Genomic DNA, 27,899 nt, shown 5'->3' with positions numbered 1-27,899 from the left:
TGGAATTGTTAGGCCTAACTTCAATTTATTAAAACACAAAGAAAATTGTGCAAAAATACATCTAATAACTTGCTATGCATCAGCAGACAAAAGTGAACAAGAGGACAAATCCAGTCATCAGTTATAGGCCATTTTCTATTAGTTTCAAACATACAAAAAACCTCTGGTATCAATATACAGCATGTACGCTTAAAAAAATAAAAATACAAAAGTAATACTGACAAAATTGCTGTACCACATGTGCAGCTCCAACAGCTCCTGAATTCTTGAAATATACAAAATTATATAAAAAATATCACTGTAATTTCTATTTTGTCTTCGATCTGCATCTTTTTATTTAATGATAGTGAAACTTACTTTTGACACTGACAAGCAGACCAAGATTTTTCCTCAAAATATTGTTTCCTCCACTAAATATTGTTTGACAGTGACACATCAAGTGTCCAGTACCTCTTTTAACAAGTTTCCTTCTCAACATTCTCATGTATGTACACTTGGTTAGTCTAGAGATTCAAATGTGGGCTCTTCAGTGTCAACACAAGAAACATCTTTACAAACATTTGTCTCCTTGACATGATTGGAATAAATGATAACCGCAGAGAGCAACAGGGATCCTTCAAGCACATTCTCAAATGAACGAACGACAAGCTTGCTTTCATCATCTCACCACTGTCCTGAGGAGTCAGCGTCACAGCTTTACAGTGTCATGTGGCATTTATACCTGATGGTGAAATGGTGAGAGACAGACAGAGAACATGAGACATTAAAAAAAGGGAAAAGCAGGCATTGAGTGCTATTCTCCTGAGTGAGCCTCCAGGTCTGTGATCAGCACATTTCCATCCGACTCCGTAGCCTGTGAGCTGGTTTGTCTGTAATAAGCGCTGGCAAGAGTGGGAAGCCCCTGAAAACGTGAGGCGTTCCTCTTATACACAAACCACATCGCTCCTACCAGCAGGGCAAAGATGAGTACAGCCACCAGCACTGCAGCTGGGATGACACCATGATGTAAACCTGGAAGACACAACATGATAACCTTTATGTTTAATCATACACTGTATCCTCACTGAGCTTCTAGATAAACACAGCTTCACATGTGAAACCATGTGCATGAGCTCATGGCACAGGACACATATAATAATCTGAAGTGTAAATCGTTACCATTTAGCGGTTCCACCTCCACCTCACTCACAACATCTGCAAAAGAACACATACGGTAAAGTTCAACTTAACCTTCAGCGTGTATTATCTTCGTTAGTAGACCAAGGTCATCACTATGAAATGTGTTTTTATTCCAAATTCCAATCTGTATGAAAGCCTTATGTTTACCTTATTATCTTAATTAGCCTTTCCATCAATTTTGTCTATCTTGTATCTGTGTGTAACTCGGCATAACTTCGGCATACATAGCCTACAGTGGATCTTAGTTTTACTAAACATTATAACAGTAATGAACAATAACTTTTCAGAAAACACATCTATCCTGAATAAATAACCACACATTTTTCTGCATACAGTAGAGGTGTTATTTAAGTATCTTGCCGGCCTGTTTTGGAGAATTTAGGATTGTCAGAATCATGATTTTCAAACATGCGACTTCCTTTTTTATGTGCTCATTGTGTCGGCAGATACACGCTGTAAACACTGATTTAGCATAAACTTTTAAGGTTTTATGACCAGCCTGCAAACGGTTAATTCACACATCCATCGTATACAGAGCAACTTTATTTTGCAGGTGTATTTCTGAACACTTACGGACTGTAAGTCTAGTCTTTATCTGCTTAATGCTCCACTATGTTCACCAGCCAGTTGCTAATTGTATCTTGTTTGGGGCGGTGTAGGAAGCGTACTCCGACAGTACTCTGACAAACAATGAGCTGGAAAATGCTGAAATGCTCCTGAAAAGTACTCTGCCAGCCTACGCTAATTGTACCATCCTGCTCTCGTCCAGTGAAATTATGTCTGGTTTGTCATCTACCGTCTACCTGAGTCCATGTAGATTCAGCATTAGTATGTAAGGAAAAACCTGTGCAAACTGAAGTAAATAGAGCCTTTGTTTCTGTGGCTCTTACTCCACAGATTTTTATCCACACCAATCTTAATTCTTCAATTTGTTAATTAATTTTCTCTTTTTTATTTAATTTCATCCCTGTGGTGTTATTACTTGAGTAGAAAGGTAGAGATTTTGGGGACTCACAGCGAGAGAAGGCCAACACATTTTCCAATAGGTTGTATGAGTTCAATGCAGGGTATCCACTCTGCTTTGAGAAGCTTCAGCCCCAAATTCAACTTACTTGAGATGGTTTTGCAGACGAAGCCGAGCCGCTCGGTGCACTGTGACACGTGCCACACGCCGTCAACCACCCTGGTAGTAACACAGGCGTCTGCAGTCAGCAGCTTGGAGTCTGGAGCTTTGCTGGGCCAGTTGGTGTAATCCATAGGTGAACCATCCACCCAGGACAGAGAATCAGCTAAAAACAGAGACTTCTATTTAATGAAAAGGTTTTTAAAGGGATCGCGATCATCTGAGGGGTACGGGAGAGTGATAGATTCTTACTGTCGATGTTGAAGTACATCCCCAGCCACACGGTATGGTGAAGGAAGCCCGACGACCACAGCTGCTCCAGAACAAAACGGTTCTCTTTCTCACTCTCAATGGTCAGGACATCTGAGGTGTTTACTAGAAAGTGACAAGAACAAAAGAAATTCACCATCACCAAGGAATAGTTTGACATTTGGGGCAAAACGTTGCATTAACTTTCTTGAGTTTTGATTCCATCCACATTTTCACAGTGAATATGAAGCTACAGCCAAGAGATGTGAGCTTAGTTTAGCAGAGGGACTGGAAACTGTCTTTTCAAACTACAACAATACTTTACATTCCATTTTTTGTACAGATTAAAACTAAAAATAAATATTGTGTTAATTAGTGAGCTTTAGAGGTTGTGGTGGATGGATTTTGTTACATCTAGGGATGCCCAAACTTTTTCCTTGGAGGGCCAAAACGGTAAATTAATGGTGGGCCATGGGCCAAAAACAAACATCTATTATGTTGTATTTTATTTAATTGTATTGTATTGTATTGTTAAGATGCAAAGTGGTTCTAGGATCCCAAGACTTCCTGCGCAAAGTATCACTCTGCCCACCGCTCTCAGATTATGAAAAATAATGGAATCCCATACATTTAAAGAACACATTTACCCACAAAAACAGGATTTGCATTATGAGATTTTTTTATTTATTTTTTATTTTTTGCTACTTGGAGAAAAGCCAGGACAGCTGTTTCCCCGCTGGCTGTGGCTTCATATTTGCTGTACAGACATGAGAGTAGTACTCATCCCTTCATCTAACTCATGGCAAGAACATGTAAAAGCATATTTCCCAAAATGTAAAATGTTTCCTTTGAAAACAAATGTAGATTTTTTTCAGATCAAGCAGGATTTTACTGTTTTTATCTTTGTCCTGAGTAACATTTTTAATCAGGAACTTAATCACAGTTTTCAATTTTTCAGAGCAGCTCCACCATTTGACCTGTAGGGGGAGCATGTCACCCATCCTGCACATAAAGAGGCCAATCCTTTCCTTTATATTTCTAATTTTCAATCATGATAATCTACATGTAGACAAATGCAACACAGAAATTAGTCAGATAATTAATAGCAAAAATCACATCTGATGAATCCCTACCTTTCTGCCTGCAGTGCTCTCTTGCCTCTTCAAATGTAAGTTTCTGCACTACAGGCTCAAAGTTGTAACAGCCTTGTCCAAATTTGACCCACGTGGAGGGACACGCCACCTCGTATGAGATAAATGGTTTACTGCCTGTGAGAGAGAGCAGAAAATGGTGTGTAATGTCAAGCATTATCAGTAACAGAAACAGCTGAAGAGAGGCTGTGTCGAGTATTTCACTGAAGTAGCACTGACTTGCTGGGGGAACATGACAGAGGGCTCCTGGTAGCGGAGTTTCACAGTCGGCTCTCCGCCAGCCTCCGTTCACATCCATGTACACGCATTCTCCTGACACGATGTCTTCATCGTCATCGGCTGGGTCCCAGTGTGTGTACACCGTGTCACTGCCATCTGACCACTGATAATTGATGCCACTCTGTCAAGAAATACCAACATGTCAGTCAAGAAGTTGTGGTCACCTATAACACCCGACACTTATTGAGAAAGCAGGAGTGGAGGTCAATCTGTGTAGACAGCAGTTTGATTAACAAGAACTTGGGGTAATACTTGAAAGACGGATATCTGTGTTGCCGTTTACATTGACCTCTGACATTATTTTCTTTATTGCATATTTTGTACGTACACTAACATTATCGTATACAGTAATATCAAATTCTTGTACTTAATATATAATGTACACTAGGGGGCGAGTCATTATTGACCTGGCTGGTTATTAGAGCCGATATTCAACATTTTTCTGTTTATCAGTTGTTGTTTTTTATCTGATTGCTGATGAACTAAATTAACTTAAAATGTGCTACTTTGGCCCTGATGCAGCTGGTAATCTGCAAAGTAACTAGTAACTACAGTTATCATATAAATGTATTGAGTAAAAGCATAACATTTGCCTCCAAAATGTAGCGGAGTGGAAGTATAACGTAGCAGAAAATGGTAATACTCAAGTAGAGTACAAGTATCTCAAAGTTGTACTTAAGTACAGTGCTTAAGTAAATGTACTCAGTTACATTCCACCACTGTTGTCAGCAATGTGTGGACAATCTATTTGATTGTTTTTACTGTAGTGTATACAGCCAACTCACTCAAAATATTGGTTCATGATCACTTTTACTGAAATATCCTAGATTTGGTTGCAAGTTAGAAGCATTACAAAATCTAAAGCTCAAATTAAAATACTATTTTTAGCCTTTTAACAACAAAACAATGTGCCCCATGCTTTAGTTGCGGGAGATTCCAGTTACTGATTCAACGGAGGTGACGCACACTCAGTGTTCCACGATATTATAATGATCAAGCAGCATGAATGAAGCAGACATAATAGTAACCAAACTATGTCAAAAACACTAAAGGTATTTGTTAGTATTGAATGACGGTTACTTTGGGTGGTTCACGAGACAGAAATCGAACAAGATCAGGCAAGAGTGGCAGAGCGAGAATCAGTTCATTCACTCCCTGTGTTCATTTCCCTCCATGACTAAGACATTCCACAGGGACTCAGTGATCGTTGGATCCGAATGTTAAGTCGCTGACTGTCTGCTGGGAAAGCACACGCCTGTGGATAGAGTACCTCCACATGGGCAAAAGGCCAGGAGAAAAACCCATGAGGCATGTGAGACAACTGTAACTAGCCATCAGTGCAGGGCATCTATGTGAAACAAACAAAACACATGAGGTGTCCAGTGAATATTTTAGGACCTTTTTTTTTTTTTTTTTTATAATAGTTTCCTTGTTAATTCACATATGTTACTGTTATAGCTCGAACTTAAAGCTAAACATTTTTAATCTTCAAAATGTTCCCTCAGTCTTGTCAGGTGGTGCATCATGGTGCAGCAAACTACCACACTGCAAGGATTTAGGCTGCTGATGACATGCTGACATGCTTTTAGTGAGAAAAAAAGACAAAAAAAAAAAAAAATAGAGAGAAACATTTTGGACAAAGCCAGGCTAGCTGTAATCTTCTCAACTCACTCTTGGTAAAAAAGTTAATAAGCGCGTCTCCCAAAATGCTATTTCTTCAAACATAAACTGTAGGAAAGCAAACAAACAAACACAATGCCACCTCTACAACACAAACATATAGCAGTAGACACAGCAGATGTATATAGTACATATTGCATGAGAGGATACATACGTCTTGACTATACAGTCCAATCCAGTGGGGGACTGCCAATCTATTGACAAGGACAGTAAGGAAAGCCTGGTGGTAGGCATCTGTAACGCTCACTAGGTCAGAATCATTCTCTATGCACATATGCATCGCGTCGTACCAGCTCATGTTGCCAGACACAACCTTGTAGCTGCGGCTCCTGTATTCAATGTTGTCAGGGAGGGGGTGGTGATTGGAGTGGGTGGGGGGTTTGGATGTATCTGAAACAAGAAATAAGGGAACAGAGAAGAGTGTGTGAAGTAGGTATGACACTGGTAGACTTGGTCAGAATGATTACTTCAAGGTGTTCATATTAATGGATGTTTGATCAATTGCATCAATTAAAGGAATAGTTCCACATTTTGGGCTTGTTTTCTTTCTTGTCGACTCTGAATGTTAGAAAATTGTTACTGCTTTCCTATCTGAGTTGTGACTTCCTTGAGTCTTGTTGTTATTGATTCTGGGACTCCCAAAAATTAGTTATGCACATAATATCTGAGCTAACTGTATTCTGGCTGTAGCTTCAAATAATAGAGGGGTGTCAATCTTCTCATCTAAATCTTGACAAGGAAGATGAGGAATAAACTAATTTCACAAAATGACAAACTGTTCATTTAAAAGTAACAATCAAAGGTATCAATTACTATACTATTTTTAATCAAATAATGGCACATGAAAGGAGGTGCCTGGTTTATTTCATTAAAGGAAAAAATATTTCAACTTTGTAGTCTCCAACAGATTTTTATATGAATGATTTTAAACGCTTGTCTCGCATCTGACTGAAATTGAACACAGAAATTAGCCACCTGGAATAGCCATTATGGCAAGAGCCTAACCGGTACGTAATTTTTTGGGCCGATGCCAAAAATTCCAATATCTATACATAGGCAAATATACCGTTAGATACATTTTTTGCAGTGATCCTTCAAATGATGTAATCAAAGCCTCGGGCTCTAATCACGGTTACCTGCATGTGTATCTACAGCAGAGCTATTTAACTGGAGGCCGGGGGGCCAAATGTGGCCCTCTTACAACCTCATTCTAGTCCTTCAATCATTTTGTTAGTAGGCTAATTAGCCTATTAACTATTCATTAGTTATGTCTGTTGCTAAGCAAAAAATACTCTTTTTTTATAAAAACGATTGAACCCAGGCTGTTTAACAGAGGAAATATATACAAAAATCAAGCTGACATCATTACGTCTGAGATTAAAAAGGTGCATTGTTTTTTTTTTCTGTACTTTTTCTTTGTCAATTTTGAAAACTAAGAAAGTGCATTGCTTTAACATATTTAACTAGAAGCTTTAAAGGGCAGATATAGGGACTGTAAAAGTCTGTCCCCTTAGCACTTCACCTTTTTTCAGATCGGGCCGTTCTACAAAAGAAGTTGAATAGGCCTGATCTACAGTATACACTGGGTCAATAAAATCTGGAGTCACAATGTTGTATGCAACTCAACCGAAGTTTGCTTTGTTTGCCTGTTACTACACTGTGGTCCCACCACACTACAGTATGTGACTTGAAACACCTGCCAGAACTCAAGATTCCACTTCATGACAAAGGCTTTTTTGACTTGCAGAGAGAATAGGTTATAAGACAAGTGTATGAGAGACCATTCAGCATGAGAGAGTTAGAGCGGTCTGACAGAAAAATTGAAAGACAGACATGCTGAAAAACACTCAGTGGGGCAATGAAAGGTTGGCAGTGAAGGGATGAAACCAAAGAAAGTAGTAAAGATAAAGAAAATGAGGGGATCTTACCTTGAGGTTTTTGACAGACAAAGCCATACCCACTCTCGCTGCACTTCTCATCGTACCACTTCCCTGTCAGGTGGAAGTTGTGGTTGTTGGACAGAACAGTACACAATGGCTCATCAGCAAATCCACTGAGCCACTCGTCCTCCTGGGGATTCATACGATTGACGTTACACTTCAACTAATGTTTGCACAGGTGAAGTGATGGTTACAATTTACAAATGGTTGTTTGCCTTATATCATTACCAGCAACTGGTCAACAATTTTAATGTGATTTATGTTTTGTTTTTACTACCAGTTCATTTTTTAGCATTATTGTTTTTGTTGGGCATCCAGGGTATCAGAAGTAAATGCTCCATTTGCTTTCTGTATCGAAAATGTCAGGTCACTTAGAGCACTTAGAGCGAAGTCACAGCAGAGAGTTTCAAAAAAATGTGGAATGGTGTGTTAGTATGGACAGAGATTATTTCTGAAACGATAGTGAAATAACTGTATTGATGGGGATTGTTTTTGTTTTAAAACCGTTTTCATAAATATCCATGATCGTGTTACGCTATTGAAAAGTGATCGGGAGCAATGGTGAGTATACTTGTCTTGAAAAGTATACATATATCACATGTCCATACACACATTGGTAAGGTAATTTTCTACTTTTGGATGAGATTAGACAACTCACCTGTGGATCTGTGAGGGACACATATTCACACAGACACAAATATAATAAAAATAGACAACAAATTGTTATGTTTCTAACAGCAGTGTAGGCAAAACCGAAGAATTCACAGTAGCTTACAGTGAGATAGCTCTTTGGTTCAATTGGAGACCAGTTGGTGTAGCTGACTTGTTTCCCATTGATCCATTTCATGGTGTCCTCATCATGCAGACCAATCCACACACCTACAGAGCTTCCCTGGAGCAACATGGTGATGTATGCTGCAGATGGACGGTACGTCAACAAGAAAGTAAAAGAACAAAAATGTAAACAATGAGCAGTATTCTTCTCTGACATGCTTACAAACAGAGCTGGAGAGGAGCTTGTCTGATGATGTTTGAATATAAAATTTATTTTAGTATTGTATAGTTCACTTTTCCTCTACCTTGTTCAATCTCATCTTCTATAGCGACCAGTGTGCCTTTAAAGGACGAGCAGATGGACTGGGCATCTTTCCAACTCTTTCCCTCCTTTGGACTGCCAGGAAGGTGGAGCAGGAGACACTGCCAACACACACACACAAGTCCCGCACAAAACATGAACATCACACTGTGAAATACTAATTATTATTCCCCCATCACCACCTGGATTCTTGTTTGGCGAGTTCAGGTTTCAAATCCCAAGCATGTAGTCATCTAACATCTGCCATAATTACAAGTTCCTGTTGAAACTAGAAAACAGCTAAAGTTTGGCAGCTGATTTTATGCATCGCCTGAGCTCTCCTTCTTAGGTAACGTTACACGTTATACACATTACACTGTTATATCCCAAGAAATTAAGATGCACAAGGTTAGAAAGGTTACAGCTCCAGCACTTTCAGAGAACAAATCTTAGCTTTTACTGTGGGCAATAAACGTGTTTCAGCAGGAAGCGCATGTTTTTTGCAAACAATAAAAGATAAGAATTGTTCTCTGAGAGTGCCAGAGTTTTGTTCATTGTTGATTCCTGCCACTGTCATATAAGTTATTTTCTTAGCTGTGGAGAAGTGAGGGCTGCTATTTTTTCATCAACCTTGAGCTGCAAAGTCCACAGTTTGATTCTGCCAGGGGGAATATAGTTTCATGTTGATGTAATCTCTCTCACTGCCCTCACTGTGCCCCCCCAAAAGAAAAAAAATGGATAATTACTCTTTGTTCCATATTTTATGTTCATGGAGAGAAAGGGCAGACATTGCTACAAGGCTTTCCACTGTGTTTAATATGCAGAACAATGATTGTGCTAACAATAGCCATTTTCCATCTTTATGTTAATTATCATAATCGTTGTGGAATTTCAGATCACTAGACCAATCAGGAGAGATGAGGAAGACTCAAAGACACCGATGACTTAAGTTGAAGTCGTTTATACAAACTTGATCAAGGAGGAACAACATAACAACACATCTGTGTGCACAGTGTAATGCCAAATCATTCCTCCCGAACCTTCTCCAGTTTCAGGTTATATCTACAGCTCAGAAAGCCTCCCTCCCATACATGGTCATCTGTTTAACAACAAGGAAGGGAGAAGTTACTGCATGACCTTCTCCCTTTGTTCTCTGAAAGTGCTGGAATAGAAAGAAAATCTACCATAGATAGATCGAAGGTCATCTTACAAGTTTACACAAACAATCAGCTTTGGTTTGTTTTGGTTTGTCGGGCATCTGTTCTGTATACATATCTACAGCTTTGCAAAGACCATGAGAGATAGAAACTCATAGAGCAGATGTCATTATGCCCTCATCCAGACCTTAACGTTTATTAAGGGTACGTATGACATCGACATCCTATCGTATGAAGACAGAATGTCCTGGGAGAGTCACAATAATGTTAGGTGTTTTTCTTACATGCGAATGAGATATGAGGGAGTTGGATCGGCAAAAGTTAGCGATGACATCGCACTGCTCTCTCAGTACGCAGTTCATGATCTGAAGAACGAGCCGCTGCAGGAGCAACGGATTTGTTCTGCTGCTAACACAGTAATGTTAGCACGAAGCACACAGCCACTGACGCACCGGGTGGCCTTTTCTGACTAAGGAACGATTGGGACAGCTATTGTGCAGTCAGTGTCGATGTAGTCAGGCAGTCCGTGTTCATGTATTTTGGAAGAGTGGCTTTAATGGAGGCCTGAAAGGAGGATGTGGAATTTTTTTTTGGATTGGATACTTTAATCATTTTGCTTGCTCTTGCTTATTTATCCAATCTTACCAACCCCAGGTTTAACATTGTATTCAGAAATGTTGTTTTGTTGGAACCTTTCTCCTTCACTTGAGATGATTTTACATGTTCCCGACGGAGACTAACTTTTTTCAAAATATGTCTTTATTGAGGTTGACTCAGCTTGAGTGTCATCAGCAGGGGGTTATTCTGAAGTTATCAACAGAACTCAGTCAAGAACAGTGAATGTAAACACAAACATCCTGCATGAACCCCAGAGGCAGCTGGGTATTCAGAGAAGGGATCGTTTTACAGATTACAGATACCAGATTTTTTGGGGGAGAACGAGTTGAACTGAGACAACTTGTGTGCAAGTGAATAATCGTTTAAAACACAACCTTTTTACTTTAACGCATCTATTTAGCATTTATTAGGACTATAGAAGCATTGAACACATTTTTAACACAATATAATGTAGTAATAAGCATATATAAATAAATTCTAAGTGTATGTCAACGATTATTACTTCTCCAGTAAAGACATATTATACATAATTACAACTGTGCTTTACTAGTATATCACCACTTACTGTCTGTTTTCTGTAGACACCAGCCTCCATTTAAGGATATAGGGTGGTTAAGGAATGGTTGTAGATTAATACACTAATAAATGCTTATGTCTGCTTACAACTACATTATTATGTGTTATAAACCATTTATTAAATGTTAACATACTGCATCTCAATGCTTAATTGTGGAATTTAATTAGTATTACCTTCGCATCAATAAAGCATTGTCATTTTTCTAAGTCCATCATGATGTTTCAGCTCACAGATCTCAAAAGATGATTATTATTTATTCCCAATTTGAAGCAACTGCTCACAGCTAAAGTTAGTGCAGAAGTGCCTCAGGTGTGGCTTCCTCCGCATACACCTTTTGTTATCTAGGCGAAGACAGAAACCTCCAACTTCTCTCTTGAAATAAAGCGATTAGAACATAAATAATATATAAGTGTGTGTGTGTGTGTGTGTGTTTGTACAAGCGTATGTCTCAACCTTGTGTCCAAAGTACAGCCATTTTTCTGGACATCCTCCGATGTAGTGCGGCTCCCTGGGAGTCTCCACCACAGACACCGTCTTTCTCTTGCAAACATAACCGTGGAGATCGCTGCACTTACTCGTCGACCACTTCCCTGCAACAAATCAAGAAAACCTCAACAAGTTCTAGCATGTGCAAATATATATGCATCAGTGCGTGTTTTCTGAATGTGTTTACCTGTTGAAGAGGACATGGTGACGCACAGACCGTTTTTCCTAAGGTCATCTCCGGCACGCCGCTCTGCCCAGTTCTGAAACTCTACCTCTGTCCTGTCGCTCCACCTGCAAACAAACACACAAATACATTTAATGAACAGCCCTAGCTGATGTCCTGGTCTTAATGAGCCTGTCAGTGGGTTTACATGCATGCAACTGATGCTGTGATGATCCCCTTCAGCTATTAAGATACCACCAATCCCAGACTTGGTCTTCATCTCAACACCTGTCCTCTGACTGTGATTAAACCTTAATACTAGTCCAATTTCCAACCAAATTTAGCTCAAAAGAATTTCCAGAATAACGGCAAAATAATGTTTTTTATCAACAACAGTTCTGTAAATATCAGGATCGGGCTGCATTGATATGAAAAGCTCCAGTTCAGTCAGGGGCCGTTTAATAACAGGAAGAAGAAGAAGGTGCAACATGATGATTTAATTAAAAGAGCGCCAGTCAAACATTAAAACATGATGGAAGTATGGTTACAGTCTCATCTGTCAACACAGATTTGATGTTTTCACCACAACACTCTAATTAAGTCTGCTGTCATTGCTCTTTGTTGCGTTTTTCTTTTACATATACATCAAGTTTGCCACCTCATCCAAGCATAAAAACCTTTTTGAGACCTTTCATATTTAGTCATTTACCCTCTATTTTTATGCACTAATTGTAAAACGTCCTCGCTGCAGCGGCCCCGGGTTCGATTACACCCTGTGGCCCCCCGCTGCATGTCATCTGCTCTCCCTCTCTCCCCCCACCCCCTGTCCAATACCTCAGCTGTCCTATCAAATAAAGGCACAAAAGCCTCAAAACAATATTTTAAACAAAAAAAAGTGAAGGTGGAAGGAAACACACTAATCATTGTCTTGCTCAGCTCTAAGGTTCATAATTTTGTTTCTCTTTGGTACCTTTTAAATTAGTATGATTACGTCTACATTTTTCTCCCCTCAGATTCTTTAAGAGCTGTTTTCCACCAAATCTAGCTGTATAACAATTTGCAATAAATAGTCAATTTCTTGTCATAAGTGTCCCTCTGTATGGATGTTATTTGTGTTATGATTTGGGTTTTTGGTTTACTTGTTTCCTGTTTTATTTTAGTAAATGTATTTAATGTGTCATGCTTTACTTTCCATTTCCTTTCTGCATGGTTTCTCCTGTGTTCGTTGTGTGTCCTCAGTGTTCCAGGTTGTTGTTCCCCTTTCTAGTCTCCCCTTCACTTTATGATTCATTGTCTTTTTTTCTTGTTTTTTTTCTTGGATTCTCTTTTATTGCCTTCATTTTGTTTTTTGTTTTTTTTTAGATACCAGCTTTGTAAATAAAGCTTGCTTTTTGTTTCCAACCTGCCTGCCTCACTGTCTCTGCATTTGGCTCCTCACATTTTGGAGACTTGCACCTGCGTCTCCTTTTGCCTTTTGTTTGACTTGTAATTTGTAATCTGTGGATCTGAGACACCTGCCGTTAGCTTCTCTGAGACTGGGCTAGGATTAGTAAAACTCTTTTTACATAAAAGCTATTTGTACTGACACATCTGCGTTCTGTCTTGCCACACTGGCCTCTATTATGTTTTGTTTGGGGAGGAAAGCAGAAGAGCATCTCAGTCAGCTGAGGCTTTATTTCTATTTTTTTGTTTGCTTAGACAGGTTGGTAGCTTATAAAAACCTTGAGTTAGGCGTTTTTTCATCCGGCAACCCCTGTAAGCTCTTTTCTTTTGAAGCTAGGCTCTGTTTCTTAATATGCCAATTCAGTTCAAGTTTGTTTAAATGATCTGCAGTGAAAAAAATCTACTTTATTGCCAAACTACAGCTAGAGACCTGGGTCACATTTCACTGAATTTGCAACATGAGATCCTTGACATTCTTCATTGATCAAAACACTGCGAACCATGCAGCGTTCGTAAACCTTGTAGGTCTCACTCAAACTTATCTGTAATTTGAAAGTGGCTGATGCCATTTGCGATCTGTACCCAAGCAGTGCTGGAAGTTTGCTTTTATTAAACTGCCCCCTCATTGTATCTTCATCAACTACATCTGCTTTAAGATACAGAATCCGTGGCAGCACCAATAAACACACACCTGGCCTCCTCTCCAGGCTGCCCAATGGACAGGCCGATCCACCAGTCGGTCGGGCCCAGGGAGAGCTGAGGAGACAGAGTGAAAGGAGCAAAGATTTAAAAAAAGAACTTCACTTTTACCCTCCTCCTTTGCAATCCAGCCCTCACTTGGCTGGAGGATCGCCTTTTCAGAGCCCCTCTTACATGAGCTGCCATTCAGGCGCTCTCCTTGGCCCGTGCTTCGGCTCTTTCATCGCCATGTTTTGTTCCCTTTATCCCCTCCCAATCCCCGACACCACAAGAGACTCCTTTAGTGTCGTCAAAAAGGCCGCCGCCAAAAAAACAGCCTTTTTCTTGCTTCCTGTGTGTAGGAGCACTCAAGCATGAAAGTGTCACATATGAGGTACATTTTAACTTGTCGAAGTGTGTCTGTAAACACTTGAGATTGTATGAGGAACGAGTGTGTCATTTGTGTTCACACTTGTTCATGCACGTGTTTGCTTTTCAGTGTGTGTGTGTGTGTGTGTGTGTGTGTGTGTGTGTGTGAACTGTTAGAAGAATGGGATAAGTGGACCATTGAATGGAGAAGAGCCTCTGTGATTAGGTACATCACTTTGGCTGTGTGCTCCTGTGTGAAATTGTGCTCCTGCCCACTCAAAACAACAAAAGAAGTGTTTATGTCCAAAGATTCTGGCATCTTTTTGGTCACTGCGATTAAATGGTGAGAGTATTTTCATGCATTTTCTTTTAAAATCATGGCATGAGAAGTAAAGAGGTGGTCAAGAAATAATTCACAAAAAAACTGTTAAAGTTGTACATCGACAGAGATAATATTGTTTTCATGTGAAGCAAACTGTGTTTCAAAATTAGCAAAAAATGTTAGATTTCCTTTTAAATAAGCTCTATTATTTTGTTAAACACAATTATTAAAAGGATTCAAATAATAATTAATCATTTTCATAGAGCATGTTTAAGAATGAATCATGTACAATTTTAAATACTTCTATGTAAAACAAAAACATGATTCCTGTGTGTTTTTGCATTTTTTAAAATAATTTTTGGTTTTAAATGGGAATGAACACAAAAAATTTACTGTTATTAGTGGTAAATAAAATAGCAAAAAGTAATATTCTGGATAAAATGAATGCTATTACAGTAGCGCTATATCCTATATTCTAAAAAGGATTATAATTTAGATGCCTTCTATTACAAATCTTTATATACAGCTAAAAAAATATATATATTCCAGTGCACACCAGGATACAATTGACACTATTTTATTAAAAGATACACCTGATTGATTTTATATGAAGCAAGATGTAAAATGCTTAGTTTGCTTCTTGTTGTTTGTTATGTAATTATTAATAAAATAGCGTCAACTGTATCCTGGTGTTCACTGGAATATTGATTGGGTTTTTTTGGTTAACTGTTGTGTACTCTGTACCAGCTGTGAATGGGGTATCTTCAGCATTTTCTCTATAAATGGCTGGAAATATTAAATTTCCTAGAATATGTATAGTACATAAGCAGTGGCAGTGACAGACCCGCCGCAAGCGCTCCTTGATGAAGTGCAGCTCCTCTCTGGAGTGAATGGACAGCAGGTAGCCTCCCATCATCTGACAGGCCAGAGAGACAGCGTCCCAGTCAAAGGGCTGCTTGGCCAGCAGGTACTCAGCTCCACGGTAAAACACCCAGGGCTCGCTCTCTGTGAGGGGGGACAATTATAATACAATACACATTTTTAAATAACACTATTCTAAATATATCCATGACATTACTTTTGTGACTTCCGGTTTTATTTTGTTGTTATATCCTCTTGTGTTTTGTTGTCACTTTCTACTTCCTGCTCATAACACTGTGTTCCCAGTGTTATGTGTCCCTTCTGTGTTCCTCCCCAGTCTCATTCCCCCCTCCCCCACACCTGTCTCACATCAGCCTCATTAGCAGTTCCTGTTTGTTAAGTTTGTATTTAAGCCTGTGTTCTCCCCTCACTCTTTGTTCATCTGTTCTTGTCCTTACCTCAGTCCTGTTGTCACCCTGTTCCCCAGTCCTTCTGTTTTCCCTGTGTTCCTGATTTGCTCCTCGTGGTTTTCTAGTTTGTCCTCAATTTTTGTATGGCTTCTGTATTTTCCTTTGACTGCTTTTTTATTGTTCACAACCCAATTTAAGTCTGCTCCCTTTCCAAATCAAGTCTGAAGGAATTTTCTGAAAAACTATATTGCAAATCATCTAAACATTGAGTCTGGTCCAGCGGCAAAGACTTGAGTCTACATCTCTGGCCCAGAAGGTCTGATTTCTTATTAGGTTCATACCAGCAGTCCTTTAGCAGATTTTTTATTCTCCTCTGGTTACAAAACAGCAAGATTAAAGCTATGTATACAGATCACATTACTGCAGTCCTCACAAACTTTATCAAGTGTTTACAATCTGTACAACATACAAGGTCATGTACAACAAGGTGCTGTTAAACCAGATTAGACAAATCTAAGATGAGAGAACTGCAATGTGGTGAAAAATATAAATACAATATACAATATGATATTAAGTTACTGCTATCGGGTCGTATGCAGATTCAACAGTCAGTCAGAATTTTCTGCCAAATGATAAAGTTTTTCAGTTAGCAGGTGATAAGAAAAGTTACAGAAACATGTTAAAGGAGTAATTATAATAGTCGCAAAATAAGTGCAGTACTGACATGGTCTTGTTTTGCCCGGCCAGGCCATATTTTGCCTGGCTTGCTTAACATCATATAGTAGTACAGATATAAACGATATCTACAGTATCAGTGCCTGTAAAGCCATGGAGTAAATAAAACTTCTACTTACGCTCTGTGTACCAGTAGGGTTTTTTCAGTTTATCACCTGCAACATGAATCAGAGTTCAGTAAGTAATGCAGTACAGATGTATGTGCTGTATGTTTGTGGTGTGACGTTGTTTACCTCGGGACATCTTGCAGATCCACTCATGTTTGGTGTCACAGGGCTGCGGCATGAGAGTGTTGGTCAGGTCACTGTACACGCCACAGTCCCTCCTGTCGTCCTCCTCATTCTTATCCTCTATGAAGGACGTCACCACCTGAGACAAAACCATAATTAATACACTCTCTGGTTATTACGTTGTGCTACAAAAAGGCATGTGAATACTTTCTGAACATCTCTGCGTACTCACAGGGGAACCATCAGACCACTCCCAGGCTCCAAGATGTTCGGGGTCTCTCTTATTTAAACCAACCCAGAACCAGCGACCCTCTGTTCTAAAAAAAGAGGAGCAGAACAAAAAAAACACTGCAACACAATCCAGCTGAGCAAGTCTTATAACCTTTTCACATTTGAACTCACCAATACATAGTGGAAGACATCTTTTTAGTTTTATCTGAGTAAAATTAACTGTTTATAAAATACAGAATTTTAGTATTTATTTAGACCAAAAAAACAAAAACAAAAAAAAACAGTCATATGCCTTGTATGTGTACACATACTTGGCCGATAACACTGATTCAGATTCTCACATGTCTCCCTGTGAAGCACAATGACCTTTCTGATCTGTCCTGTCTGGTTAGATGTCAAGCAGAGGTGAAAGACCGTATGACTTTCTTCTATTAAAACCTGAAAACTAAAAGGTGACTGTTGTCATTGGCCTAGATACCATGTATTGGTGCCTTTGCTAACAACATCAAACCTTTTGAATAGACTAGAGGGGGTCATGCTTTTTCTGGCATTTACCTGATTAATTACTTAGTCACTGTGGTGCATTCCCCATTTTTCACAATGTAATTTCAGAAACTTGATATTTTAAAAATGTTATATTTGGTTAGATGACTTATTAAGGCGTTGTTTTTTTTCACTGGAGAAGTTGTTTCTCCCTGTAGAAAAGTAATCATCTCTAGACAAATTATAAAACAATCCCAAACCACATTCTATCTTCAGAAGCCAATAAATTAAATGGTGTACTCGCAGCTCTGTGCACATAAAACCTCAAAACATAACTCCCCGACTGATGCATTTGTCAGTTCACATCACATTCCTGCACTGACGAGGCCCAGAGGGCTGTACCAACCCTTCAAACATGGTACTGAGGAGCTGCTTAACAAACACCTGCTCCTCATAGTGGTGGAAACTGGCCAGCTGAGCCCCGAGGGCCTGGCAGAAGAAGTCAGCCTCAACCCAGGAACGCTTCATCAGGACTTTCTCATCGTGAAACACCTAAAAGAGCAAAACTTGGTGTCAGCTGAGAGTTGGAGTTTGAATTGACAAGACAGAGGGGCATCATATATACATTTTTTTCTGTATAGAAATAGTTTGTTCATTTTTCAAAAGTATCAGTATTCGTAAGCCAAGATTTTGCATTATTCACTCTATTCATTCTATTACATAAATTTAATGTTAAGTGTCACATTTGATGCAATGTTCTTCAGTCATGTTGAGTCATTGTGTATGAATTAAATAAGCAGATGTGTAATATACTACGAGAGAAATAATACATTTGAAATGCATTACTTATATGTTTAATATTTGAATAAAGACACTATGTTTATGGAGACGTTCTCCTTTACTTAACATGTAATAATTTAATAAACACATCTGGTGATCCATTTTCTAAGTCTTATCTAGATGGTTTTCTCTCCTGAGTTTATGACTTGAGAACTGGTGGAAAAGACAATGGGTCAACAGAAAAAAATATTTCCTCACTTGCTCCTCAGGTCATCCGTACATTTATGTTTACATCTGCATTAATGTAATTTAATCAGACAAAGTAATTTAATTTATCCACATTGACTCAACATGATAGAAAAACTTTAAAATTAAAATACTCGAAGTCACTGTTTTAGGCGGGGGTTTTTGTGTTATAAATCATTCCTGCAGTAAATGCATTTTTGGTGAACCTATTAATGTTAATTTTTCTTTTAACTATTTTCTCAATCAAAATGATTATCTATGATCCTGTTCTTTGTAGGGATCACAGTAGTAGTGTCACTTCACATGCTTGTCCTGAGACGAGTCTATAGAGCTGAAATAATACGTTGTTTAACTGATTAGTCGATCAACAGAAAATTAATCAAAAAAAAAAAAAATGGTTCTAACTGCTTAAATGTAAATATTTTTTCTTCATTTTCTTCATCTTCTATGGTAGTAAATTGAATATCTTTGCGGTTTGAACTGCTGATTGGACAAAACAAATAGTGCCTTTTTTAGATCTATAATTAATCAATTCATTGATAAAATAACTGAAGTTTAACTGATATTAAATTGAAAAATAATTAATCAAAATGTAAATAAGTTTGTCTGACTATGTGTGATAGACTGTCATTAGTGTGTTTCTGTCTCATGTGTGACTTGTGAAATTTTCCACTTGTACAAACAGATATGTTTGGATTAAAAATCAGAAACAAGAGTCAGGACGGAGAAAAGATGAGGATGAACCAACCTTAAAACAGTAGAGCAGCCCTGAGTGTGATTCCCACCCTGGAGGACAGGGGGCGTAGGCATCAATGTGGTGCTCTGGCAGCTGGACATCGTGGTAACTGCTAATGCTCTGCTTGCATAATGACAAGGCCTTGTGGGACTTGCAGTCTTTCACCTCCCAGTGACCCAAAGCAGGGCCACCTGACATGGCAACACAGCCACCGGCACTGACTAAGGACAGGAAAAGAAAAGGAGACGATTAAGCAGTTGAAACACAATCACAGTATTCATAACTAGTAAAAAAAAATTACGACTATCTACCCGGCTGGTGTTTGTTCCAGTTTGTGAAGGTAAGAGGCAGAGAGGAGCCATTGTGAGGGAGCCATCTGTACTCTCCAATATTCTCCATGTCCGTAAGGCCGATCCAGTAGGACGTGCTACTGTTGGCCCCACTCTCACTCAGCAAACTGTTGACGAATGCCTGCTCAAACCTGAGAGGAGAGGAGAGGAGAGGAACTCAAATGCTGTATGAACTACAAAAAGAAATTAAGAGAATGTCAACACAATAAGTCATTTGCTCAATAAAACACCTGTTTTCCACAGTGAGAAGAGGAGCCTGGCAGTAATATCCCATTAGTGCGTCTCCATAGTTCTGTTCATGGCTGGTGACCATGTAGCAGGAGTGGCCATGTCGCTTCCAGCCCTGCAACATCAACAACAACAAACCACCAATCAAACTCCATCTATGTTGTATTGGAAGTCTTTTTTCTACATTGTGCGAGGCAGAAACATAATCAAATATGGTTAATATTTTTTTGCAAATTTCATGGCAACCTATCAAATAGTCAAAAACAAAGAGGTCAGCCACATGTGAGAAAAGTAAGGACATAAATGAAGTTAGTGGGCTTCATCCTCAGTGCAGAATTTCATAGTAATCATCCAATAGACAAAAGGATCGACAGACCAACTACCAATAGAGGCACACCATAGCTAAAAAATACATGATGTTTATATTACTCAGGCTAAAGTTTCTTTTTGGCATCAGAACAGAATCTAAACTATCATATTGGCACCACTATTTAAAAGTTTCATATCCACCCAGTGTAAATTTGGAGTGTGGTTATTCTTTGTGTTCGTGTGTATGTGTACAATTTATGTAGGTCTTGGCGTTACTTTGTGTGCTGGGGGTGTTTTGACAAGTGGTGTCAATTTGCCCCCCTATTCTAGTCCCTTTTGCTTGCTAAAAGCCCCGGTAGGGATCATCAGAGACCGCTGATTTTGTGCCTGCAGGGCAAGTTTCGGCCTCATGTTCCAGCGTAGAAAGTAGCCTGATGACTCAGGGGTCTGATATTCTTGCAACATGAAGGCCAGACAATATGTCAGCAGTGGAGTGAATCAGCTCATTGTGCTTCTGAAGGGGAAACTTGCTCAGAAGTTGAGGCAGCCATGTGGGTCTGCCTGTGCACGTCCTCATCTGTATGGAACTATTGTTAAAGTGCACAGCCCATAATCGGCTTGACAGAGCTAAAAATAAGTCACTTCCATATTAGTCAGATATATAAAAAAAAAAATCTTAGTGCGGGCAAAGCATTAAAAGGTTATTTTAACTCAACAAGTCAGATTTTCTTGTAAATCATTTGCTTATGTGAGAGGCCATTTTTCACTGTGCTTCAAGTGGCTACAAGGAACTTTTATTTTTTGGTTGATTGTGGCAGCCCCAGTGGACAAAGACAGTATGAGCATCATCACCTCCTGCCGCAAAGATCTTGATCCCGCAACAAAAATAGCCAATCATCGCACTGATGGTTTATGAAGGTCATACAGAGGTATCAGTTAAAAACTCTTGTATTATGTTTAAATAATGCTTTTTGCTATTTCTGCTTGACCGCAGTAAAGCAGGGCTGGCGCTATGATCACAAAAGCCTGTCCCTGACCAAGTGATTAAGTTGCCCCATTGGTCGGTTAAGTGTTGGAGTTTCCCCATTGGCTGTTGCTCTTTCAAAATGAATAGGTCGAGCAGTGCTGAATTATGTCATCGAGAGGCTTTTGAGGCGTGGACAGCCCTCAATTATGTCCTCACGAGCACATTGACCATACACGCTTCAGCTAAATGCTAGGTTTCCACCTAGTCTTGTTTAAACCAGATTTTTGCCACATTATGGGCCGTCTGTAAGTGCAAAGCGACTGTTCAAAACTGTCCCACTGCACGACAACATTTCCTTGTCTTGCTCCAAGAGACTTGGGCCATTCAGTACATGTTGACCTGGATGTGTGTGTGTGTGTGTAATTGTGCATTCATGCTCTCCTACCTCAGGACAACCCTCATCCCAGGTTCCACTGTGACGAACAGGATTCTGGCTCTCTCGTCTACACACTGCAGGCAGTCGTTCATCACATGATGCTAAAAGCCAGTTAGCTTCCTGTGGAAGAGGTTAACATTTTAGTCTCACAAAGAAAGCACGAAATGAAGGAGACCTATTGTTTTACTCTTTTCCTTTCCTTTAGTGTTTTATAGTGAATTTAGTGCATGTAAAACATCTTGAAAGTTAAAAAAGTTCAAAGTCTGCATCAACAGAAGCTCCTCTCTCCCACAGAAAACACTGTTAGTTAATTTATAAGTTGATCGATAGCAAATGAATCAGCAAGTACAGATTAATTTAAATTATTGAATAACTATCACATAATTAGTCATTTAATGATTCCAGCAACTCAAAGTAGTGATATGGTGCATTTCTTTTAAATTATAGTGAACTGAATATTTTGGGGTTTTAAACTGTTGGTCTGATGAGACATTTGAAGAAATCCTGACAGGCATATAGACTACTGTCTACAGAAAAATGACACCATCTGCGTTTAGATTGGTTCCCCTATAGCTCACTTTCATCATGCCATTTTGTCTGCAAGCAGGAAGGAAATCTCCCAGGAAACAGAAGGCTAACTGGCGATCCAGTCAGGCTGGCACCATTTCTGTCTGCTTTCATGTCTCCATTACAGAGTAAATTACTAAATAAACTCACGTTTTGTCCTGTGTTGTTGCTATTGCTATATTACTCTGGGGAAAACAGGAAGTGATGCATTTTGGACTTTCATTTGTATAGTTCTTTTCCAGTCTACTGACCACTTAAAGGGCTTTACAACACTTGTCACATCCACCCCTTCACACATAAATTCACACACTGATGGCAACAGCTGCCATGCAAGGTGCCTATCTGCTCATCAGGAGCAATTTGGAGTTTAGTTTCTTGTTCACGGATACTTTGCTGTGCAACAGTCGCCCCTAACTCACTTGTTATAATTGAGCTTCGAGAGAGTTCTTACATAAAACAAGCACCAACACAGGGTTCCCCACCTTTCTGTCAGCTTTGGCACAGAGTGTTGCATCCGTCAAGTTGTTCGGGGGGTGATACTGGTGCCAGAGAGTGAGAGTTACTGGTGATGCGTCAGACCACTCTACAGTCGGCGACGATGCCTGTTTCCAAAGACCAATCCACACCTCCATACTCTCCCCAGAAACTGCAAACACCATTGCATTTACAGAAACAAATCAGTATTTAGAGTATCTATTACAAAGAGAACTTTGTGTTTCTGTATTGCACGATGCTCCTCACAGTTAGCCAGGAGGTTGAGCAGCATTTCCACCTCAGACAGGGAGTGGACGCTGATGAGGTTTGCCCCCTGAGAGCCACAGGCCTGAGAAGACTCCTCCCAGCTTCCTGCTTCTGTTTCTGACAGCAGCCTGTAGCAGAAACCATTATGAGGCCACCAGCCTTCAGCACACTCTGTATGGATATACTGCCAGCTCTCTGCAAAAAAAGGAGGAGAAATCAGAACATGACAGATGAGAATAACACAGATTCACAGCAGACATTGTTTTGGTCCAGCCGCCAACAGCGCAACAGACAGGGAGGTCAAGGTTCACTCCCCAGGTGCAGTGCAGCTGTGGAGGCTGAGAGCTACAAAAAAGGCTTAAAAAAAAGCTTCTCATACATTTTGCACTGACTCATTATTTGTCCCTGCCACAGGCTAGGATTCCTCTAAAGATGCATGGAGGGAGACTGCATGTCAGGTGTTCTTGCAACGTGTGTGCACATGCTCTCACCCAGTGGCTCGGCTCTGCGGGTGTCGTTAGGCGTCTTCTTACAGATGTAAGGCAGAGCAGACTCACAGGACATACTCTGCCAGTGACCCTCGTAGGCCGAGTTGTACACTCCACACTGTCTGTCATCCTTCAGCGGGTGGGCCGGCAGAGCTGATGAGAACACAATGACGGAGAAGGTCAGTCATAACTCTTGTGTTTTGTTGACATTCTCTATTCTTCTCCCCAAACATCAACTACTGACTAATGATGATTTTGCAAATCAACAGATAGGATGTCGGTAAATGATGTCAGAGTGTGATTTGGGAAGCATTTCTCTGTTCGTATCCACCAGAGTCGAAGAGAGTAGTAACCAAGCCCGACCCGAACTCATGGGATTCTGTTTTGTACGTCCAAACCCAACTTGAACCTTAATGTGAGCTGAATGAAAGTTTTTTCCTCCTGGAAAGTTACAAATAGCCTCTGTGTTGTGTTTAAAGCTCTGTCAGGTAAATAACAATCACCAGGACTTAAAAGATGACTATGTAGTTTTGGAGCTCAGAATTGTATTATTTACAACATTAATGAGGTAATAATACGAACTTAGAAATATTTATTTGTTCCATAACTGAATAAACAAGCTGTTGTCAGAGGGGAACATGGTCCCCAGATACACTGTTTGAAGCTAGAAAAGTGACAGGGTCTGCCAAATATAAACAAAGTAAGACAGTATGCAATTGCGTTGTCCTTTAAGCTCAGGTCAAAACAAAGAGATTTAGTTTCATTCATTCTGCTGAGCCATCATTAAAATGCAGTTGGCAACAATTTTAATGGACTTAGTTAATTATTTAGCAGATTTATTGAACACTCAACGCCTTCCAACACCACGTAGTGTAGTTTCTCTCGCTTGTACATTGATCTATGTCATGCACACATTTTACAATCTGTCAAAGAGCAACACATTGAAGGAATTTGCTTCTATTCATGTTAAAGTCTCATGAAACAGACCTCGCCCTCTCATTTGGCCCTGGAGTATACCGGACAAAATAATCAGCACCTGTGGTGAAATTGACCAGTGACAGAGGTGCTCCATCAGACCACTGCCACCCCCGCCCATCCTTCAGGTGGTTCAGCCCGATCCACACCATCGCTCCGACACTTGCAAGTCGATCTACCACAAAATACAAACACAGAAAGGTTTTAGGAGTTGGCAAAAAGTTTTATCAGTTAGACATTTGGTAAACAATTAATCAGTCACACTGTGATTTAAAAATTATCAGAACAGCAGGTGGTAATTCAAATAAATACCGAGCGCTAGAACAAAAACTGAAAAGAGAAGGGGGAAGGCCTAACCCTAACCCAGCAACTTTCTGATCCTTGTATGTGTTTCCTACCAGATGCCTACCTCTGATGTACCTGTGCTCTGCCAGGCTGGTGATGCTGAGCAGACTTCCACCTTGAGCCAGGCAGCTTGACTGTGCCTGGCTCCAGGTGAGGATGGTGTACAGGTTGAACTGGTAACATGCCCGCAGCTCCTGGTTTGACTCCCAGAAACGCTCGCAACTAAAATCTATGAATAAAACAAACAAAAAATTACTGCAAAAAGAACACAAGTTTGCATTACAATGGGTTTGAATTCTTTATTTTTTTATTCTTCACATGCAAAACTGGGAAGAGATTCAGTTATGGATCTTGCACTGTGCATGGTGGCATTACAATGTTTAAACAGGAGGTGTCCACATACTTTAGGCCATGATGTGTATTTACTCAAGTTCCTCTTTTACTCTGGTGTGTGTGTGTCCATTTTTACCGAGCACCGGACAGAAGCCCCATCTTTCAGCTTCATCATAGCGAGCGCTGGTTGCACACCATGGAAGATGGTCCTCACGCCCCTCTGTCGTGCACTCGGAGTACCATTTGTTGTTGTATCGAAAGGGCAAAGCGCAGGGCATGCCATGTGCATTACCCAACAAAGTGTGGATATCTGCAAATAACACACACCCAAAATGATCATTAAGAGAGTAACTAAGAAGACTGTTTGTTTTATGTGTCAAATCTCACCAAAGAAGTGTCACGCAGGCTATTACAGGCATTTACCTTCATATGGATATGCACAGGGCCCCTCTCTGGGGGTGTTGTACCTTATCCACTCATGATGAGAGTTCTTCTTTACCACCACCAGCCGTCCGGCCACAGCCACCTTCCACTGGGACGGCCCGTACAGCATGTTTCCGCTGCAGCGCCACCACAGCACGGGGAGGGCCATGTCGCACTCGAACGTGCCGAGAGGCTGCGTCGTGTCCGACATGTTGAGGCCCAGGCAAGTGCTGGTGCCCAGATTGAAGAGGCGATGTCGGGAGACCCATTTCCACAGCATGCGGCGCGTGGGCCGCTCGCAGTCCTCCAGCACCAGGTTAGAGCGATCCACTGTGATGCAGCGTTTCAGAGGCTTGCTCTCCAAGATAAACAGACCTTTTTCTGGAAAGACATGAATGAGATAACAAAGAAGAAGATGAGATGAATGATAAGTGTACAAAAGGAGAGGAAGGGGGGATATGAAGAGAAAAGGGGTGAGGGAGATGAGGGAGGAATTGATGTGAATGTGTAACGAGGGGAGGATGATAGCCTGAGGCAACCTTTTGTGTAACAAAGCTCTTATGTAACTGGATACTCAAACAAAACAGAGGATGTATACTGAATGTATACAACTGGCAGAGATGAAAACAGCTGGAGGAATTATCTCTTCCTTCATGTCAGTGTTGCATACTGGAGAGGAAAAACAATGTGTGTTACTAGATCTAAACTGAATGTTCACATTGGCTTTGTTGAAATTACAGAGTTGGAACGATTGTTTTAGAAAGGAATTGGTGTTGCACATTCAGCCTGAGGTGAACTTGAGGTACTACAACACCAACACTCTTCTTTTATGTTGGGTTATATTCAGTGTCCAGATTTCCTTCCTCTGTATTTATAGTGGCATTCTTACCATCACATTAATACACACATACAAGATTAAAGTTTGCACAGGAGGGGGGGAAAGTTGATACGTATGAATTCAACAATGAGTTATTTTTATCCTGGATTCATCTTTTGATTATTTGTTCGATTAATCAAGTTATTGTTTTAGTGTTTAAGATATCAGAAAGCACTTTTTCCTCACAAGGTGACATTCTTGTGCTTGTTTTGTCCGACCAGCAGTCCAAAACCTGAAGGTTTTCAATTTAAAATCACTGAAAAAAAAACCCCAGCTGAAACCAGAGGTTATGAACATTGTTTTTGTTTAACTGAACAACTGTAGCGATAAAATCTAATTTTCTGTCGGTCATCTCATCAATTCATAAACTGCCAACTGTTACTTCACATGAAATGAGACACCAGCGATTACACAAAAGGGTTCAATCTTTGAGGACGATGTCGATACTGATATTAGGGACTAAACCAATTCTGATATCGATTTATCAGCCAATATTCTTCTAAAATAGACAGTAATGTATATACACAGTATTAGAGCCTGACCAATATGCAGTTCTGGGTGCCCTTTCTGTCCGCCACTACCAATACCGACATTCGGGAGTAAAAAATATACGCACATTTTTTGCAATAATCCCTCAAATGTGCTTATTAAGCACTTATATGTTGCGGGGGCACAATATTATACAGTTTTGGGGGGAATTTGGGAATTTGGGAATTTGGGGTGGTTCTGACATTATTGAATAAATGAATTGATTTGCAAAACTGTCATTGATTATCACTCATTGATGGATCATTTCAGCCCTATTGCAAACATCATCCCATGCTAACCAGATTTCTCTCTTCAGTTTGAGCTGCACCATAAATAGCATCTGCATTTCCCCGTGCTCAGACTGCAATTTATTATGTTTATCTCTATTAATGAGCTAATCTGAGGGACATAACAACATGGGCAGCACAGATTGGAAGAGCTTTCATTCAGCCTCTGACATGTCCTTTACAGCAGATAATAAAAAAAAAATCACTGCTGGTACTGTGAGCCAAGCTGCAGCAGAGTGGCTCAAACTGTGGTCCAGATGCCAATGAGGAACTTGAAGATAGGTTTAGCTCAGGGCTCTCCAGGAAACTGAGGAAGAGTTTCACTTCAGTCATCACAATGACAACATGTAGAAATGATAACTCAGCTCTCTCAGCACAGTTACATAATTATCTAGGCTACCATGTTGAAGACAAAAAAACAACCACAGTATGTATAGTGTGGATTTACTTTGCAGGAGGTTATTATTATTATCATCATAATCATAAAAGGACGATGATTCAACTTACTGTAAAACTCCACGAGCTGTTTTTTCTCCAGGACCTCACCGTCCTCCTCCGTGACACACATGCAGCTTTTCGCCAACAACACTGTCGCGCAAATAGTCGCCACGACAGCCACGGAGTCGAGGAACCGAGACAACTGCGCGAACATTTCGACGGCGGGATGCGGTGCTGAAGCGCCAATGTCCGCACATACCGAGGCTCCTGGACAGAGGGAGTATTTTTCTGGGGCTCGTTGTTTTTCCTCCTCACAGAAAAACTTTGGCCGAGTCAAAGTTTTTCAGCGGGGGACCAGCGACGTCACGTCTGACGGAGGAGCTGTTGCTGCTCTCCGGGCTGGAAG

The 27,899-nt window shown here is 40.1% G+C and overlaps 1 protein-coding gene across 1 annotated transcript; it reads right to left on the bottom strand.

Moving 5' to 3' along the window:
- Window positions 1-27,707, bottom strand: pla2r1 (phospholipase A2 receptor 1). The gene is made up of 30 exons (XM_073464002.1): window positions 27,563-27,707; window positions 25,364-25,744; window positions 25,077-25,250; window positions 24,672-24,836; window positions 24,324-24,437; window positions 23,291-23,440; window positions 22,800-22,994; window positions 22,541-22,704; window positions 21,501-21,611; window positions 19,782-19,894; window positions 19,513-19,682; window positions 19,214-19,422; window positions 17,846-17,991; window positions 16,958-17,042; window positions 16,729-16,864; window positions 16,615-16,650; window positions 15,334-15,494; window positions 13,812-13,876; window positions 11,702-11,805; window positions 11,482-11,618; window positions 8,681-8,798; window positions 8,377-8,516; window positions 7,590-7,731; window positions 5,816-6,051; window positions 3,922-4,102; window positions 3,685-3,819; window positions 2,555-2,677; window positions 2,292-2,468; window positions 1,159-1,194; window positions 1-1,011 (listed from the first exon to the last, which is right to left on the bottom strand). The coding sequence occupies exons 1-30, from the start codon at window positions 27,705-27,707 to the stop codon at window positions 794-796; spliced, it is 4,467 nt and encodes a 1,488-aa protein (XP_073320103.1). The 3' UTR covers window positions 1-793.
- Window positions 27,708-27,899: the final 192 nt, after the last annotated feature.

This window comes from Pagrus major, chromosome 4 (assembly GCF_040436345.1).
Source record: "Pagrus major chromosome 4, Pma_NU_1.0".
Classification (NCBI taxonomy): domain Eukaryota; kingdom Metazoa; phylum Chordata; class Actinopteri; order Spariformes; family Sparidae; genus Pagrus; species Pagrus major.
Note: the sequence above shows the minus strand (reverse complement) of the source record. Positions and strands in the feature narration are given on the sequence as shown.

What these genes read in the sequence shown, in the direction of transcription:
- pla2r1 (XM_073464002.1), bottom strand. Translation starts at nt 27,707, where the DNA reads ATGTTCGCGCAGTTGTCTCGGTTCCTCGACTCCGTGGCTGTCGTGGCG. An exon ending in CTGGAACAAACACCAGCCGG is followed by an intron (nt 19,423 to 19,512) that starts GTAGATAGTCGT and finishes TCCTGTCCTTAG; the next exon opens with TCAGTGCCGGTGGCTGTGTT. An exon ending in CACCATGTCCTCTTCAACAG is followed by an intron (nt 11,619 to 11,701) that starts GTAAACACATTC and finishes GATTTGTTGCAG; the next exon opens with GGAAGTGGTCGACGAGTAAG.